Raw genomic sequence first — 16,631 nt, forward strand, 5'->3', positions numbered from 1 at the left:
ATTCAGGTGCGAGATGAAGGAGGTCAATAGTTTAAGTGATACAGTTCGACAAATTGGCCGTTCGGAAATACATTACATCTGGAACTGATATCTCAATGATACTTATATCAATTTATGACAGCAAGCATTTGATCCAAACTAACAACAAATTGTCATTATTAGAAATAACCTTTTAGAGTAGATGGTCAGTTTCATAAGCATTACAAAATTTATGAGAGCTTTTGTATTTTCATTTGAGTTACAATAGGAAGCAACAGGGACATATTATAGTAATTTGGGGATAAGAGTCTGCCATCATCTCTATTTTTTTGTACAGCTTTAATGTACAAAACATTGATTTTAAAGATATGTCCAAGTCTGTGTACATATATACCTCTATCTTATCAAAATGAAAAATATCATTTGAAAATTGAACATGCCAAGTTTTCTGACCAACAATTTCCTTTTTTGATTTTTTGATTTATTCAAAACAAAATGTATGTTGACGTTAACTATAGAAATAACCTAGATTGTACATACCACTTTCAGTCATCAAGTCAGGCCTTCATGGCTAAGTATACAGGACACATAGCATTTTCTGGTAATTCCACTGAACAACAATTATACATATGTTAGCTTACAACTGAGCAAAGACTTTTTTCTCGCCAAATAATTTTGATCACATGATGTATTGTCCTACTGTCACTGTAACATGATGACAACATACATAGAGAATACATGGTCAGTGTCTTAAAATATAAGCTTTATTTTGGTGAGGGTTAAAAGGAAAAAAGGATGGATATGGCAACAACTTTGTGAATTCTCGTTCATCACAGCATAAAAAGTCACTTATTTCAACAGTTCTTATATTGTTAAACATAATAATTAAGTAAATTTAGAAATTAATTCCATTGAATTCACGCACATGCTTAAAATACAGCTGTTTTCCGTCACTGCTGAATACAGCAAAAATATATGTGGCAGGTGTATTCCTACAATGGCACTACCAGTTGCATGATAAATTGTTCTACATTGTTAGTCATCATAACATGACTACAACATTCATTTTCTTCAGCATTAGTCATTGGAAAGTGACTAGAACATACATTGTTCTATATTGTTATTCTCTGTATCATGACTACAACATACATTGTCAGTCACTGTAATATAACTACAACATACATTGTCAGTCACTGTAATATAACTACAACATACATTGTCAGTCACTGTAATATAACTACAACATACATTGTCAGTCACTGTAATATAACTACAACATACATTGTCAGTCACTGTAATATAACTACAACATACATTGTCAGTCACTGTAATATAACTACAACATACATTGTCAGTCACTGTAATATAACTACAACATACATTGTCAGTCACTGTAATATAACTACAACATACATTGTCAGTCACTGTAATATAACTACAACATACATTGTCAGTCACTGTAATATAACTACAACATACATTGTCAGTCACTGTAATATAACTACAACATACATTGTCAGTCACTGTAATATAACTACAACATACATTGTCAGTCACTGTAATATAACTACAACATACATTGTCAGTCACTGTAATATAACTACAACATACAATGTCAGTCACTGTAATATAACTACAACATACATTGTCAGTCACTGTAATATAACTACAACATACATTGTCAGTCACTGTAATATAACTACAACATACATTGTCAGTCACTGTAATATAACTACAACATACATTGTCAGTCACTGTAATATAACTACAACATACATTGTCAGTCACTGTAATATAACTACAACATACATTGTCCGTCACTGTAATATAACTACAACATACATTGTCAGTCACTGTAATATAACTACAACATACATTGTCCGTCACTGTAATATAACTACAACATACATTGTCAGTCACTGTAATATAACTACAACATACATTGTCAGTCACTGTAATATAACTACAACATACATTGTCAGTCACTGTAATATAACTACAACATACATTGTCAGTCATTGTAATATAACTACAACATGCATTGTCAGTCACTGTAACTGTTAGTCACTACAACATACATTGTCAGTCACTGTAATATAACTACAACATACATTGTCAGTCACTGTAATATAACTACAACATACATTGTCAGTCACTGTAATATAACTACAACATACATTGTCAGTCACTGTAATATAACTACAACATACATTGTTAGTCACCACAACAAACATTGTTCTTCATCGTTATTCATTGTAACATGACTAAAACATGGACTGCTCTGCATTGTTAATCACTGCATGACATCATACATTGTTAGTCACTGTAACATGACTACAAAATGCATTGTTCTTCATTGTTAGTCACAATTACAAGACTTCAGCAATTGAAATAATGCCTTTGTTCCTGTTAAAGCCCCAATATACGTAACATTCACCAAAAATTTAGTGTAGAATCACACATAATTATTGAGATATTCTCTAAGATGTAGTTAAAATTAAGTTATTCAAACAATAGTTATAATGACTTTGTGCTTAAAGTATTGATATATGAGCAGTTGAAACTCACTATTTGTAAACACACCCCCATTTTAAACACGCCGCCATCGAAATTACGATTGTTGCCGAACCACGTCGGAAAGTTCATGACCTGATCTCGCGAGAGTTGAGGTTTGCGAAGTCTTGTCGTAGACTTAAGGTATTCCTGTGATAAACATTCAGTTTTTGGGAAATAATTAGAAGGAATAATTAGTTTAGAAACGATGCGATGCACAATTATAATGTAAGAATTCAGAACTGGCCTGATGTATGATTGGGAAAAAAGGAAGCGATTGGTGAACGTCTGTACTGTGTCTGCCATGTTTACACTCGCGGAATATGCGAATGCGCAATGTCATCGCTACGAGCGGTAATGTATGAATTATTGTGGGTCCCACATTGTTTATTTTCCGATTTTTTCAATTTTTATTTAAATTGAAAACAGTCAGTTTTATTTTCTTTAATTAAAGGAAAGTATTTGTTTTGTTACATATATTACGGGGAAAATAAGGTAAAGTTTGTTTTTTCATAGTGATTTTTACGTATATTAGGCCTATAGGGCCTGTATGGCTCACCTGGATCTTAAAAGTCAAGCAGTGGTATTTAGGTTGGGTATTTCAAATATTTCTGAATTAAAGCATAGTCAATGGGTAAATTCTTATGTCATTTATGTCTTTCTCTTTTGATGCCCAGTAGGAGTTTATATAGTTATCTGGTTGGTATCTCAACTATGTCAAAAGTATGACCCAAGAAGAATGTGCAACAGCTAAGAGTCAATCCTTACATAACAATTGTGTTTGTCTTTTGATGCCAAGCAATTCTAGATATATGGTTATAGGGTTGGGATCTCAACTGTTTTAAAGTTAGTACCAAGACAATGAGCCCCTAAGATTTGGGCCAGACCTCAGGGCCAATTCTTACATCGTGATTATGTTTATCTCTTGATCCCCAACATTGCCATATATGGTTATAAGATTGTGCGATATGAAGCTGGACATATGGTTGTGCAATATGAAACAGGACTTGTTTGATGCTGGTTAGTTTGCCAATTGGTTCCGTTATTGTATACCTTGTTCTTATTTTAGAATGTGACATTATTTATTTTGATTGATCAAAATTTATATGGCAGGTGTCTTCAATGAAGCTGAAGATGCTTATTCTTCCGGAACACCTGGTCTTATTCTCTTTGTACTTTGAAGGAGTCTTCATGTAAATCTTTCTTGTTTTCATATTTTGCCCTTGTTTTATTGAATTTGAGTTTGGATTATGATTATGTTGACATGTGGGTGTTTTCTTGTTGTTATTGTTTTTTGTTGTTAGTAACTGTAGCAAGTATGTTGTTTACATTGTTAAGTATTACCTAGTTCAAATATTTAGGAATAACACTGAATACAACCTTATAGATTATTTGAAATTGTTTTTGTAGGTCTAGATATGATGCCAGCAGTCTAGTGAAATTACTGGAGAAAGACCAGTAAAGAGATGGAGGATACCATCACATGTTCAGACAATAAGGATGATGAGTAAGTGATAAAAATGTAGTCTACTTTAATTCACTTTGTTAAAGGACTTATGCAATGTTGTGGCAACATCCTTGGAGAAGGGCAAACCATGCCCTCACTGCTAAACACAATTGTTTTCTTAGTTATAGAATAAATGGATGCACCATTTGGTTCTGTTAGTTCACTTGGAAAAAAATACTAAACTTGTATTTAATTTCTCATCCTAAAAATTGAATGTGAAAGAAACTTCTTTAATATTTATCAAAAATGTTAATGAAAATATAATTTCATGATAATTTACAATATCTGCAATGTATGGAGGCCCTCAGGGCATTGATCTTGCTAGCATCAACCACAATTCAAATATTATCACATTTATGATATTTAATGCATTACTGATGATCTGTCCACTGTACTGAAAAACAACTAAACATTTTTTAAAATATATATTCTAGATGTACATTATCTTGTCAAATATTTATGAAGTTGTGCAATGTTATTATTTTTTTCTCCAGAGCTGATGTTGCCCTGAGTTTGTTTGATTTGCCGTGGGAGGATGTACTCTTCAGAAACGTGTTGCCATTTCTTCCCCTTCCTACACTCTTCAAATTCAGAACTGTTTGCAAGACTGCAAAGGAACTCATCACAAATTATTTCTCACAGACAAAGTCCCTAAACCTGTGCCAAGTTGCTTTTCGTATGACCTCAAGTGCATTCCACATAATGACAGACAACAATTTTAGCCTGGAAATGATTGTAATGAGGAATGCAAAGGACTGGCTCTCCAACGAACTTTTCCTGCCTCTCATCAACAATTCTCAGAGACTTATCAAGGTGGACCTAACAAACTGTCAGACGGTAAACAATGTGTGTTTACAGGTGAGAAATGTTTTGTTACAGGGCTGAGAAAACATACATATACCTGATGTGACATATTACAGTACACATGTATGACATACTACGGTACATATGACATATAACAGTACATATGACATAATATGATACTCATGTATGACATATAATGGTATACATGTATGACAAACTATAGTACACATGTATGACATACTACAGTACATATGTATGACATACTACAGTACATATGTATGACATATAATGGTACACATGTATGACAAACTATGGTACAAATGTATGACATATTATGGTACATATGTATGACATACTACGGTACACATGTATGACATACTACAGTACATATGTATGACATATTATGGTACATATGTATGACATACTTCGGTACACATGTATGACATATTACAGTACATATGACATATTCTGGTACATGGGTGAATGAAAGGTCCTAGCTTTGTTTAATCACTTCATTTGTTACAAAGTAGGGCGGCAAACTAAAAGTCTATTGCTGTCAGGTTTCCCAGGAGGTTATATGCCAAAATGGCTTTTCTCACCACCTTGAATAAAGGCAGTTGTTGAAGGTTGATAACCAGAACCCTGGATTTTAAAAATATTTGGTTTGAGTATTCTAGACCATAAGTGATCAAAATATTAATGTTAGAAGAAAATTCAATGAAATCCATATATTTATCTGAAACAGAAGTGCTTTTTACTCCTCCTTCCATTATCAACATTCTCAGATGATTGTGCTAGTTAGATTATCTGCCTGTTATGAAGCAGAGCTTTCTGAGTCATTGTGTCTTCATTTTCTGACTGCTATGATATTCTGCTTAATACTAGGGAATTTACCTGTAATTTCACAATTCTACCTGTAATACAATGTAAAAGCAGATTTTTGAATATATTTTACACTGACCTGACCTTATTTTCATAGTAAACAATTTTTCATTAGCCCAAATATTAAATTTTCTACTGTAATAAATTTTTAGACCATTCATCACCCATTGGTTCTTGGGTTATAGGCTTATGACATTAAAACACAGAGCTAATATCACATATTCAATGAATGTATAAATTTAACAACTGCCTGCTTTTGTTGAGGCCCTTTCGGGTACCTGTAAGAACCTGAAGGAGTTGTACCTACGGGACTGCCACTGGGTTAGTGTGGAGGGCGTCAAGGCAGTGTCCCTCAACTGTAAAAACCTTGAGAAACTTGACCTGACCGGTTGCTGGGAAGTCAACGACAACGCTTTGGTTGTTATAGCAATCTATTCGCAAAAGTAAGTTCTCACTTGCATCCTTATAATAAGTAAGTACTGTGTGTGGGGGTAATATACACTGTAATATGGAGTAAATAGTAGAGAAACCTTGGAAAATAATGAAAAAGATACATGTAGAGCTCCTCTATACAGTGGTAAATAAAGCCCTAGTAAATAACCAAAAATAGAAGTCTTGGTAAATAGTAAAAAATAGAACACATCATAAATAGTGAAAAAGAGAACCTCTCAAAAACAGAGAAAAAAAGAACCCCTTACAAATAGTGGAAAATAGAATCCTTGGCAAATAGTGAAAAATAGAAACCCTCATAAATAGTGAAATCTTTTCTGAGCATATAGTGAAAATAGAGTACCCCATACAAATAGTGAAAAATAGAACATCTCAAAAGCAGTGAAAAACCTGTGAAAACTTTTTTCAGTATAACAAGTAGATGTTACATATTGTTATATTTTACTGTAAGGATTGAAAATATTCCTTGTTTTTCTAAAACTTGTTTAAAAATAAAATTGTTTCTAATTTTCAAACAATGATCTTCTCGTCTTGTCTACATTTTAGACAAAACAATATTCAATTAACAATAGATTTTATTAAGAATGAACAGTCCATTAGTTTTTAGCCCACCATACAGATGTCCATGGTCCGTCTGTCCGTAAACAATATTTGTTAACACCTTTTCTCAAGAAGTGCTGGGGATGGATCTTTCCTAAATTTCATATGTAGGTTCCTCATTATCCCTAGTTGTGCCCATTTGATTTTGGGTCTGATCAGGAAAACAAAATAGCTGACAAATGACGATCTTGGATTTTGACTTTGAAAGTTTGTTATCACTATTTCTTGAGAAGTATTGGATGGATCTTCCTCAATTTTCATTTATGTATGTCCCTTGATCCCTAGTTGTTCCTGTTTGATTTTGGAATTGATCAGAAAAACAAAATGGCCAACAGACAGCCATCTTAGATTTTGACTTCGAAAGTTTATCGCTATTTCTTGAGTACTGTAAAGATCTTTCTAAAATTTCATGTATAGGTTCCTTTTGTCCCTAGCTGTGGCTGTTTGAATTTGGGACTGATCAGAAAAACAAAATGGCCAACAGGCAACCATCTTGGATTTCATCTGGTAAAGATTGTTATCTCTATTTCTTAAGAAGTACTGAATGGATATCTCTCAAATTCCATATGTATGTTTCCCTTTGCCTTTCCTTGTGCCCATTTGATTTTGGATCTGATCAGAAGAAACAAAATGGCTTCCAGATGGCCATTTTGGATTTGGCAGGTAAAGATTATCATTGCTTTCTCTGCAAAGGAACATTCAAATGTCTTATCATTATGAGCAAAAACAGAGAACAGAAAAGAAGGGAAAAGATCCAACTTTCAAAGAGCAAATAAAGATCAAACAATGGTGGGCATCAAGGTCCCTCTGGGATCTCGTTATTACTTGGTACTCCACATAGAGCAAACAAAACTTTGAATTATTGTAAAAACAGGAGAAATATTGTACACAGGGAAAGTAGTAGGGTGGGGCGCTGGTAACACATTTCCCTTTGATAAAGGCATCTATGATTTGATTCCGGATGTGGGTGTGAAAAGGTAAGGGGTCACCTGCCCAACCATGACAGTTTTTATGGGTACTCCTGTTTCCTTCCACAGTAAGACCCCTCACACTTCAATGGGACTAACAAGAATGATTAATATAAGCTTAAAATTTGTTTTTGCAATTGATGTAAAATATTCTAAATAAAATTTATATTTTTTATCATATTTAACTTCGGCTGCAGTTTGAATTTCTCCCATTTTTTGCCATTTTGTTGATAAAGTCATTCTTAAACGGCAGTGAAAGTTTGAAGTGAAAACTGAAATATGTACATTTGTATAGTGATTCAGGGTAAATTTAAGACTGAAAAGACAAATATATTTCATGGGAGGGCGAAAATAACTCTAGGGGATTATTGCCTTGTTTACAGTATACATTTTTATATTGTTTCATAGCAACCATAACGACCTTTATATACAATAATATGAAAATTAAAAAGTATACAGCCTAGAGACTTACAATCAGGTCAGATATCTAACATACTGCGATCATAATTCTACATATACAGCAGAACAGCAAAGTCTGGTTTTAAATAGTTATGTGTAAAGTTAATGTAAAATCAGGAATGTTCGTGGTTGATTTATATTAATTCTTTTTCACTCAGAATCCACAAATTTGTTAAAAGTTGACATTGATTATAGTACATGTACTAATGAATTCTGTGATCAAGCTTTATCAATGAAATCCACTGTCAATGAAGATATATGAATTTAGAAAACCATGAAATTTTACCCTTGCAACATACAATTTTACAGTATAACTATTGTAATTGTTAGCTCACCTGGCCCAAAGCGCCAAGTGAGCTAATGCCATAGCGCGTCGTCCGTCGGTCTGTCCATTGTCCGTCAACTTTTCATATAAACAACTTCTTCTGAAATACCGAAAGGTGTAGAGTTATCATATTTGGCTGGAAGGTTCCTCTAATGAAGCCCAACAAAGTTTGCGAAAAGAAATGACCTTGACCCATATTAAAGGTCACAGAGGTCAAATGTGTTAAAATCTTTATACGACTTCTTTCAAAATACCGGAAGGCCTAGAATCATTATATTTGGCTGGAAGGTACCTTTTATGAATCCCAACAAAGTTTGCAAAATGGAATGACCTTGACCCATATTCAAGGTCACAGAGGTCAAATGTGTTAAAACCTTTAAACAACTTCTCCCCAAATACTGCAAGGCCTAGAATCATTATATTAGGCTACTATGTTCCTCTTATGAAGTCCAAGAAAGTTTGCAAAAAGAAATGACCTTGCCCCATAGTCAAGGTCAAAGGGGTCAAATGTGTTAAAACTTGAAATTACATTTTCTGATGATCCAAAACATCTGGGATAGTGATATTATTCAAAAATAGGTTCTAGAAATGACCTTGACCTATATTCAAGGTCACAACAGTCAAATTTGTTAAACCTTTGAACAACTCCTGATTAGCTAAAGGCTTAGGATCATAATATTTGTCCAAAAGGTTCCCTTAATGGGGCCCACATAGTGTGTGAAAAAATAGCTTGACCCATAATGATATTTAAGGTCATCGAGGTTAGATTTGGTAAAATAGTTAATCAACTTCTTCTGATTAAACAAAAACCCATCATTTGGCCATTAAAGGCTTATATACAAATGACTTATTTTGGACTACTAAGGGACAGAACCCATATGGAGTAATTTGTCATATTGCTTTAAGCATCTACTGTGGAACATATGCACAGATATTGTATAGTTGGTCATAAAGATCCAGGTGAGCGATACAGACCCTCTGGGCCTCTTGTTTCTTATTCAGGTTGAAGTACCTGTCTGTTGCCAAGATCTATGGTTTGACTGATCATGCTATCAGTTCATTAGCCAAATCCAGCAAGTCATTGGCACACCTTAATGTACAGGGATGTTGGAGACTATCGGATGACTCAATCAGGTCAGTCAGACTAGCTGTTTACACTCTCGTTTTATATGTGCAAAAATAAAGAACGTTATATTCAAATATTTCGTTTAAATGATGTGACTTGAAACTTTGCCTTGAAAGCCATGATGTATTCTTCCTGTTGGTCACTCTTGTAATGGAAGTGTAGACATATGTTTTTTTTTAACAATTTGAAAAAGATTTTCTTTTTTACCTCAGCCATGGTTGATTTTGTAATACAAACAGTGCCCAGACATCTGAAATCCATATTTTACTCATTTATTCAGAGACCTTGCAGAGTACAGTCGGACTTTGAAAGTGCTACAAGTACGAGAATGTCGTGATATCACAGAGTGCAGTTTGGCACGTTTACGTATTCAGCAGGTTAAACTGGATGTTCGACCTCCGCCTCATCTCCGCAACTTGAATCCAAACCTCAATGTTCAAATATGAAGTTTTGGTACAACCATGTCATCAACTTCGCAGTCCATTGGTCAAAATCTTGGAAGCTCCTCCTCCGAGTCACTGGTCTCAGAACTCTCCAGGAGGTCCGCACTGATCAAGCGACATTTCTTCCTTACTAACACCCTTGGATTAGTGGGAGATAGCTCTGGTCCCATAACATCATCCTCATTATCAGGGTCTGAAGAACATGAAACAGTGCCTGTCTCTGCAACAAGATGGGTCATGAGAATTTTAGAATTTTCAAAATTACTCAGTAACCATTGATGCTATAAACTCTAGAATGTTTAAATCAATTTTAGAATGTATAATGAAATTTTGAAGTCTGGCCAATATCACCACCCTACCAATAACAGACTGTCAACCGATTCCTATATTTTCCTATATTTTGGTTCAAAAACCAATATTTTGGAAAGACCACCTTTCTTTCCTATATTTTCCTATTTTTTGAAAAATATTCCTATATCTTTCAGGAAATTTGTCACCGAGAAATGTAGAGATTGTAAATATTTTTTTTTATACTGCTTTTGGCTTCTTTAACAGCATCACCAGCCACCAGAAAATGATTCAGTGCATCTCTTTATCACCTGTATGTGCACCTTGCAAGGCAGTACATGATATTGGCCTTTTAGGTGCCCATTTGGATGACGATGATGAGCTATGCAGCAGCTCTCTGCCTGGATTGTGATGCTGTTGAAGTGAATGGTTACTTTAAGGTAGTTTTTAATCATTGATTAATATAGAAACAGTAAGTGATGGTAAGAATTCTTAGTATAAATGCCTTTGAATGAAACGATATACGTTTGGAAAACTCCTATATTTTGCCTCAAAACTAGTAAAAAAGTCTGATATTTGTTGAAAAAATATTCCTATATTCCTCCTATATTTTGAAGACGACTTGGTTGACAGCCTGCAATAACCAATTATATGCACAAGATTGTAAGAACTGATCTCTACTTTATTTGTAATTAAACAAATAACATCAAAGAGAAGGAGCCAACGTCAGGTATGAGTAAGTGGGTATTAGGTGGGTACTTCGCTGTGAGTATGGATACCAGAGGGTATGCAGGGCGATTAAACAAAAACTAAGAAGTATGTATGAAGAGGGTATTAATCACAACATACTCACGCGTTACCAATAAGAGAGTGTTGACTTTATTCGTCGACTAGTTTCGCCTCTGTGGCAGAGGCTTCTTCAGGACAAATATTATACAAATTTTATCCCTGAAGTACCTTCAGGGAGGAAAACTTTTATCTGTGACGTAATGGACAATTAACCGTTATCTTGCATATCTGTAAGTTTAGCACAGTTCATATATAGAATAGTAAGTATAACTTTTGAATAAATGAATTTAAAGATTTCTAACAGTGTTCATTATTGTTATTTCTGTCACCTTCCTTTAGATTTCTTCTGGTCTTTCATCAAGACAAATAGTATGATTAGATTCTGATACATAGGCTAGATCCCTGTAGTTGATTTTTTCTGATATAGAACCTAAGAAGACACGTAAATAACGTACATGGAAACAAATCTACATGGTACAGGTGCAAAATCTGCAAAACGGCCTTTGGCCGTAAGGACAATTATGATAAACACTTAGCCAAAATGCACCCATACTATAAAATTGAACCTGAAATCTTTTAAGACAAAACCAGAAATGAAGCAAAGACTCCAGAAAAGCTGCGCAGACCATTCGAAAGTCTGACTAAGACCCAACTAGCAGCCGCTAAATTCCAGGTAAAACCTGCCTTAGGGATAACTACCGCTGGACCCGCCAGCAAATTCAGACCAGTGATGGAAGAGGCAGTAGAATTGCTTAAAGAAGACCTTTACCTCAGCGACACCACAGATTCAAACAGTTCTATATCAGAAAAAATCAACTACAGGGATCTAGACTATGTATCAGAATCTAATCATACTATTTGTCTTGATGAAAGACCAGAAGAAATCTAAAGGAAGGTGACAGAAATAACAATAACGAACACTGTTAGAAATCTTTAAATTCATTTATTCAAAAGTTATACTTACTATTCTATATATGAACTGTGCTAAACTTACAGATATGCAAGATAACGGTTAATTGTCCATTACGTCACAGATAAAAGTTTTCCTCCCTGAAGGTACTTCAGGGATAAAATTTGTATAATATTTGTCCTGAAGAAGCCTCTGCGACAGAGGCGAAACTAGTCGACGAATAAAGTCAACACTCTCTTATTGGTAACGCGTGAGTATGTTGTGATTAATACCCTCTTCATACATAAACAAATAACATTGATATGTGTATTGTCAACCAGAAGTCAACCAGTTTGTTATGCTGTTATGTGAGTAAACTGCTTAAGAAGCTTAATATTATCAATTTCAAATTCAAGATTGTTAGAACTGATCTCTCTACTCTATCTTTATTTGAACAAAATAACCTGTCTATTGTGTGTTGTCAGAGGTGGTCTGCGGACTGTGCATTAGACACCAGAAAGGTCAACCAGTTTGTTATGCAAGTAAATTACATAAGAGGGTGACCTGAATCAGTCTGTTTTGTCAGAAGTCTTGTGTTATTATGTATTGTTACTTTTATATATCTCTCGTTAAAATGGGGCAGTGGTAGCTCGGTCAATCAGAGAGTGATCTACATAACCTCGGACAAGGGTCAGAGGGGTGTAGTCCAACACTCCCATCCCTTAGTGGTTTGTTCTTTGCAGGAAGCTGAGAAACAGACTAGTCTGTTCACATCATTGTGTCCTTTGGCATGACACTTTACCCTAATAGCTCATGGATGGCATACCATGGGCCTCCCATATGTTGTTCAGTGAGGTGACAACCAGACAATACAAAGATCCAGAGACCCTAGCCTCAAAACGACCAAGGCTCTTCATTGGTTGATAAAACTAGGAAACTTTCTTGCTAAACATTTCTTTTCATGGGATATGTAATTTCTAGATTTAAAAGTCAATATCAGTCTCAAAATGTTGAAGCAATTTCAGTAAAATATCTACCCAACTGGGGTCTAGGTTTGTGAAAGAGGAACCACTGATAGAATTGGATTAATCAAAGAGTATCATATTACTTAGTAAAACAATTATATTTTCTCCAGCACTCACCATACTTAGACTTTGTTTATCTTACTAGAAAAGCAACTATCAAAACCTTAAAGATTTAAGAATTAGTCAAGTTAACTGAAAACCTGTTGAATTCATACTAATGAATTTTGTATATTATATCACATTTCAAATGATTATAAATAGTTGATCAGATTTATTTCAGACAAGATTGGGATACATGGTCAGGTTGCAAGGAATTTGGAAACTTTTAGTATGACGATGATAATGATTTACGAAACATTTACCTTGACTAGATAGTGACATAGGAGGACTGCAGGGTGTGCTTCCCATTCTTTTCTGTGATGGGTCCCGATCTGTGTCCTTCAGCTGTCGAAGGAAGGTGTCCGCCTCACATATACCTTCAGGCTGAGCTGAATATATTCAAGATTTTAAGCAATACTTTAGTTATCACAATATTCAAAACACTAGAATTTTATTTGAACCATGTTTTTAAAAAGAAATTAAATACTATTGTTACAGAAATGGTGCCATTCTTTATAGAGAAATTACAAGAAAAACAATTATTGATATGGAAAACCAGTGCAGCATGCTTCATGCCAAATGTGAGATGTTTTATCTTTCATTCATTTAACAATATCTTTACTTTCAAGTTGACTGTAAGTCATAAGAAAATATTTCTTTTTCTTTTTCAGGGTGTCCTATCAACAAATAACTGTTAAGAGTTGTTGCCATGTTTTTAGAATGTTTTGGGACATTCTTCATAACTGTATACTTACAGTTGCTAAATGCTTTATGCAAAACGTGTTATGCAAAATGTGTGATGCAAAATGCTTTGTGTGAAATACTTACCATAATGTGATTTATTAACAAATTACGTAGAGGCACATTGAGAGGAATCATTACAGTTTATTACATTATAACAATATGGGCTAAGGGGCTATAACAGCTGTAGTGCTTCAGTATTACCTGGCCAACAAGTAAATGCTTAAATAGACGTCAAGATATTGAAGCTGCTGGCCGAGCTATGTACCTGAAGAGAGGCAACCTAACTATTTACTGCCAAATAGAATTCTTGGGGGACTTACGAATTACATAATGAAGTAATATGCCCTTGTAGAAATGTACACAGAATTGCTGCAGAGCCAGATTCCTAAACCCTAGCTCCCTTTATCAGGAAGGGGGAAGGTACAATTTATCCATGCTCGGAAACAGCTGGCAAGTGTTTACTCACTTAAACTGCCTTATAAATGATTTTGAATTACAGCTGTTGTAGCTTCAGGCCTCACCTGCAATGGTCGTGTGGTGGGGTGGTGGTGGATAACACATTTGCACAACAAACTACTGAGATGTTACATGTAGCAGCTACTGAAAACTGACTGATCACATGACTACAGTGACCAATCATTATCGGATTGCTCGCTGTATAATTAAGCACTCATGTGATTAACTGACCAATTGTGTCTTCCACTTGACGTAGCATTTTTTCATCTACATATTTACTTGCTTTAGCTCATTTGCATAGGATGCTAGACTTGCTCAAGTTCATAAACTGCACTTATGCATATATCATATACATAAGTAGTACCGTTTAGGAAATGAGCCCTAGTAATTTGAGAAGCTGAATGTTCTACAGCTGCTCTAGGCCTACAGCCAACCACAGATACTTTGTGTATACCTTCAAGTTCTATTATTCCAAGTTAATCTTATTTAATGATCAAAACATTTCACATTAAGCATTTTGCATTTCATCCCAGCTTTTCTAGACATCATGCTTGTGTTTTAAAGGCTGAATTAATTGTCATGTACTTGTTATTTAATAAAATTATTGTTGTACAAATTCTTATGTCTTTCTTAGTCTTACTACTGCAGGTAATGCTGTTCACATGATCATTTCTGTAGTGGGTTAATTTCAAGATTTCAGTGAGTAAACCATACAAATGGGGATCATTTACACAGTCAATGTACATTCATACATCTATTTCTTGGAAACTATATATATATTGTGTATTTACCTTAAATTTCCGTGTTATATTAAAGGTTCTAGGATTGGGGATACCTACCTCCACAAAGTCTAAGAACCTGACTCCATAACTGGTTTCGGGACAAATTGCTTTTTTCCCCAACGATCAGTAAGTGATGACGAGCTCTTGTGAGGGCCACATTGGTTCTCCTAAACAAACATTTTAGAATGTGTTTAATTAAAATCCTTGTGAAGTAGTAACTGTTTTCAAGGAGTTTCTACGTGAAGATATAGAAAATATGGTTCGACCGCATCTTCTGAATCTGATTCAATCTTACATCCAATGTCTTCAGGAAGAAGTACACAGTTTCTTAGTGTGGCCATGGGTGATACTTTTGTTTATTATATTACCTTATTTTAAAAGTTTTAATGAAGATTTAAAAAATAAATCCTCACTAAAATTGGTCCTGTCATGTTGAAGTGGACAATGTGGGATTTCATATTTTTGCAATGTGTTGGAAATTACTATTTGGGCAGTCTACAATCTGTGTCTACACATCAAAAACTAGCTTTACAGGAAGTGAAATTTTTATAGTTTTTACAGTTGGTCATGTGAAGGAGTTCCGAGATGGAATTTGCTAAAAATGTAAGTAACTTATTACCATGACAGTGGTATTGATTTTAAGACAGGTGTTCAGAAATACATTTCTTCTATTAAGTTATATTGTTAGGTTGGAATTAGCAGGGTTTTTTTTTGCAATTTTGGTAATTTTTGAGTTGGTAACCATGGCAATCACATATCAGAAATCAGAGGAAATTTTTAATTTACATAAATTTTATGTAATTGAAAATATAAATACATACATATATATATATAGGATGAATTTTTCATAACCAAACTGCTATACTTACATATCTCAAACATGACTACAAATTTCAGGAACAATGCAAAGTAAAAAATCATGACTTGTATGTTTATAAGGTAACACCAAATCAACTACAATCTTCAATGTATCATTCGGATCATAAATCAGAAAGCAAAATACAATCAACAGGTCCTTCCTTACTTTATATACTGGTCCAACTGATAAACAAAAACAGCCCTATTCTCACTCCTGGGAAAGACAAAAATGTGAGCTCATCTTTCACAAGGCTATGAGAGATGACTTACTTTTGGTTGTCAATGAAGCCAACTCCATTTGTACGGACACATGAGAGGATAATGACATCATGCTCGCCTCCCTGGAAGGCATCAACAGTAGACACCCGTGTGGCTTTGATCTCCTTGTTGCTATCACTTCTAGAACACAAATAAGTATGTATGTTCTACAAAATGACAAGAACTAGTTCTGTTTATTTAACCTAAAAGATATCAATATCTCTAATGCATTACCTAATTGTCTGTAAATCTGTAAATAATATTCATTCTACAAGTTCTAATATACTTTAGCATGAATTTAAGAGGAATATATATCAGAATATATATCACACAAACGACTTGGATAC

General features: G+C 34.4%; 2 protein-coding genes across 2 annotated transcripts in view; one reads left to right on the plus strand and one right to left on the minus strand.

Annotated features, from left to right (window-relative positions):
• Positions 1 to 3,946: 3,946 nt before the first annotated feature.
• Positions 3,947 to 11,428, plus strand: LOC132559382 (F-box/LRR-repeat protein 15-like). Its single transcript, XM_060223990.1, has 5 exons — positions 3,947 to 4,039; positions 4,534 to 4,897; positions 5,990 to 6,168; positions 9,530 to 9,661; positions 9,934 to 11,428. Exons 1-5 carry the CDS (start codon positions 3,999 to 4,001, stop codon positions 10,097 to 10,099), a joined length of 882 nt encoding a protein of 293 aa, XP_060079973.1. The 5' UTR covers positions 3,947 to 3,998; the 3' UTR covers positions 10,100 to 11,428.
• The window catches only part of LOC132559378 (uncharacterized), a 31,332-nt gene continuing 24,637 nt past the window's right edge, over positions 9,937 to 16,631 (minus strand). Inside the window, 4 exon segments of the mRNA XM_060223986.1 lie at positions 9,937 to 10,316; positions 13,450 to 13,575; positions 15,226 to 15,335; positions 16,297 to 16,425. Coding sequence (XP_060079969.1) covers positions 10,141 to 10,316; positions 13,450 to 13,575; positions 15,226 to 15,335; positions 16,297 to 16,425 — 541 coding nt within the window. The 3' untranslated portion in view covers positions 9,937 to 10,140.

This window comes from Ylistrum balloti, unplaced genomic scaffold (assembly GCF_031769215.1).
Source record: "Ylistrum balloti isolate Yb309-2 unplaced genomic scaffold, AGI_CSIRO_Ybal_v1 Utg370902, whole genome shotgun sequence".
Lineage (NCBI taxonomy): Eukaryota > Metazoa > Mollusca > Bivalvia > Pectinida > Pectinidae > Ylistrum > Ylistrum balloti.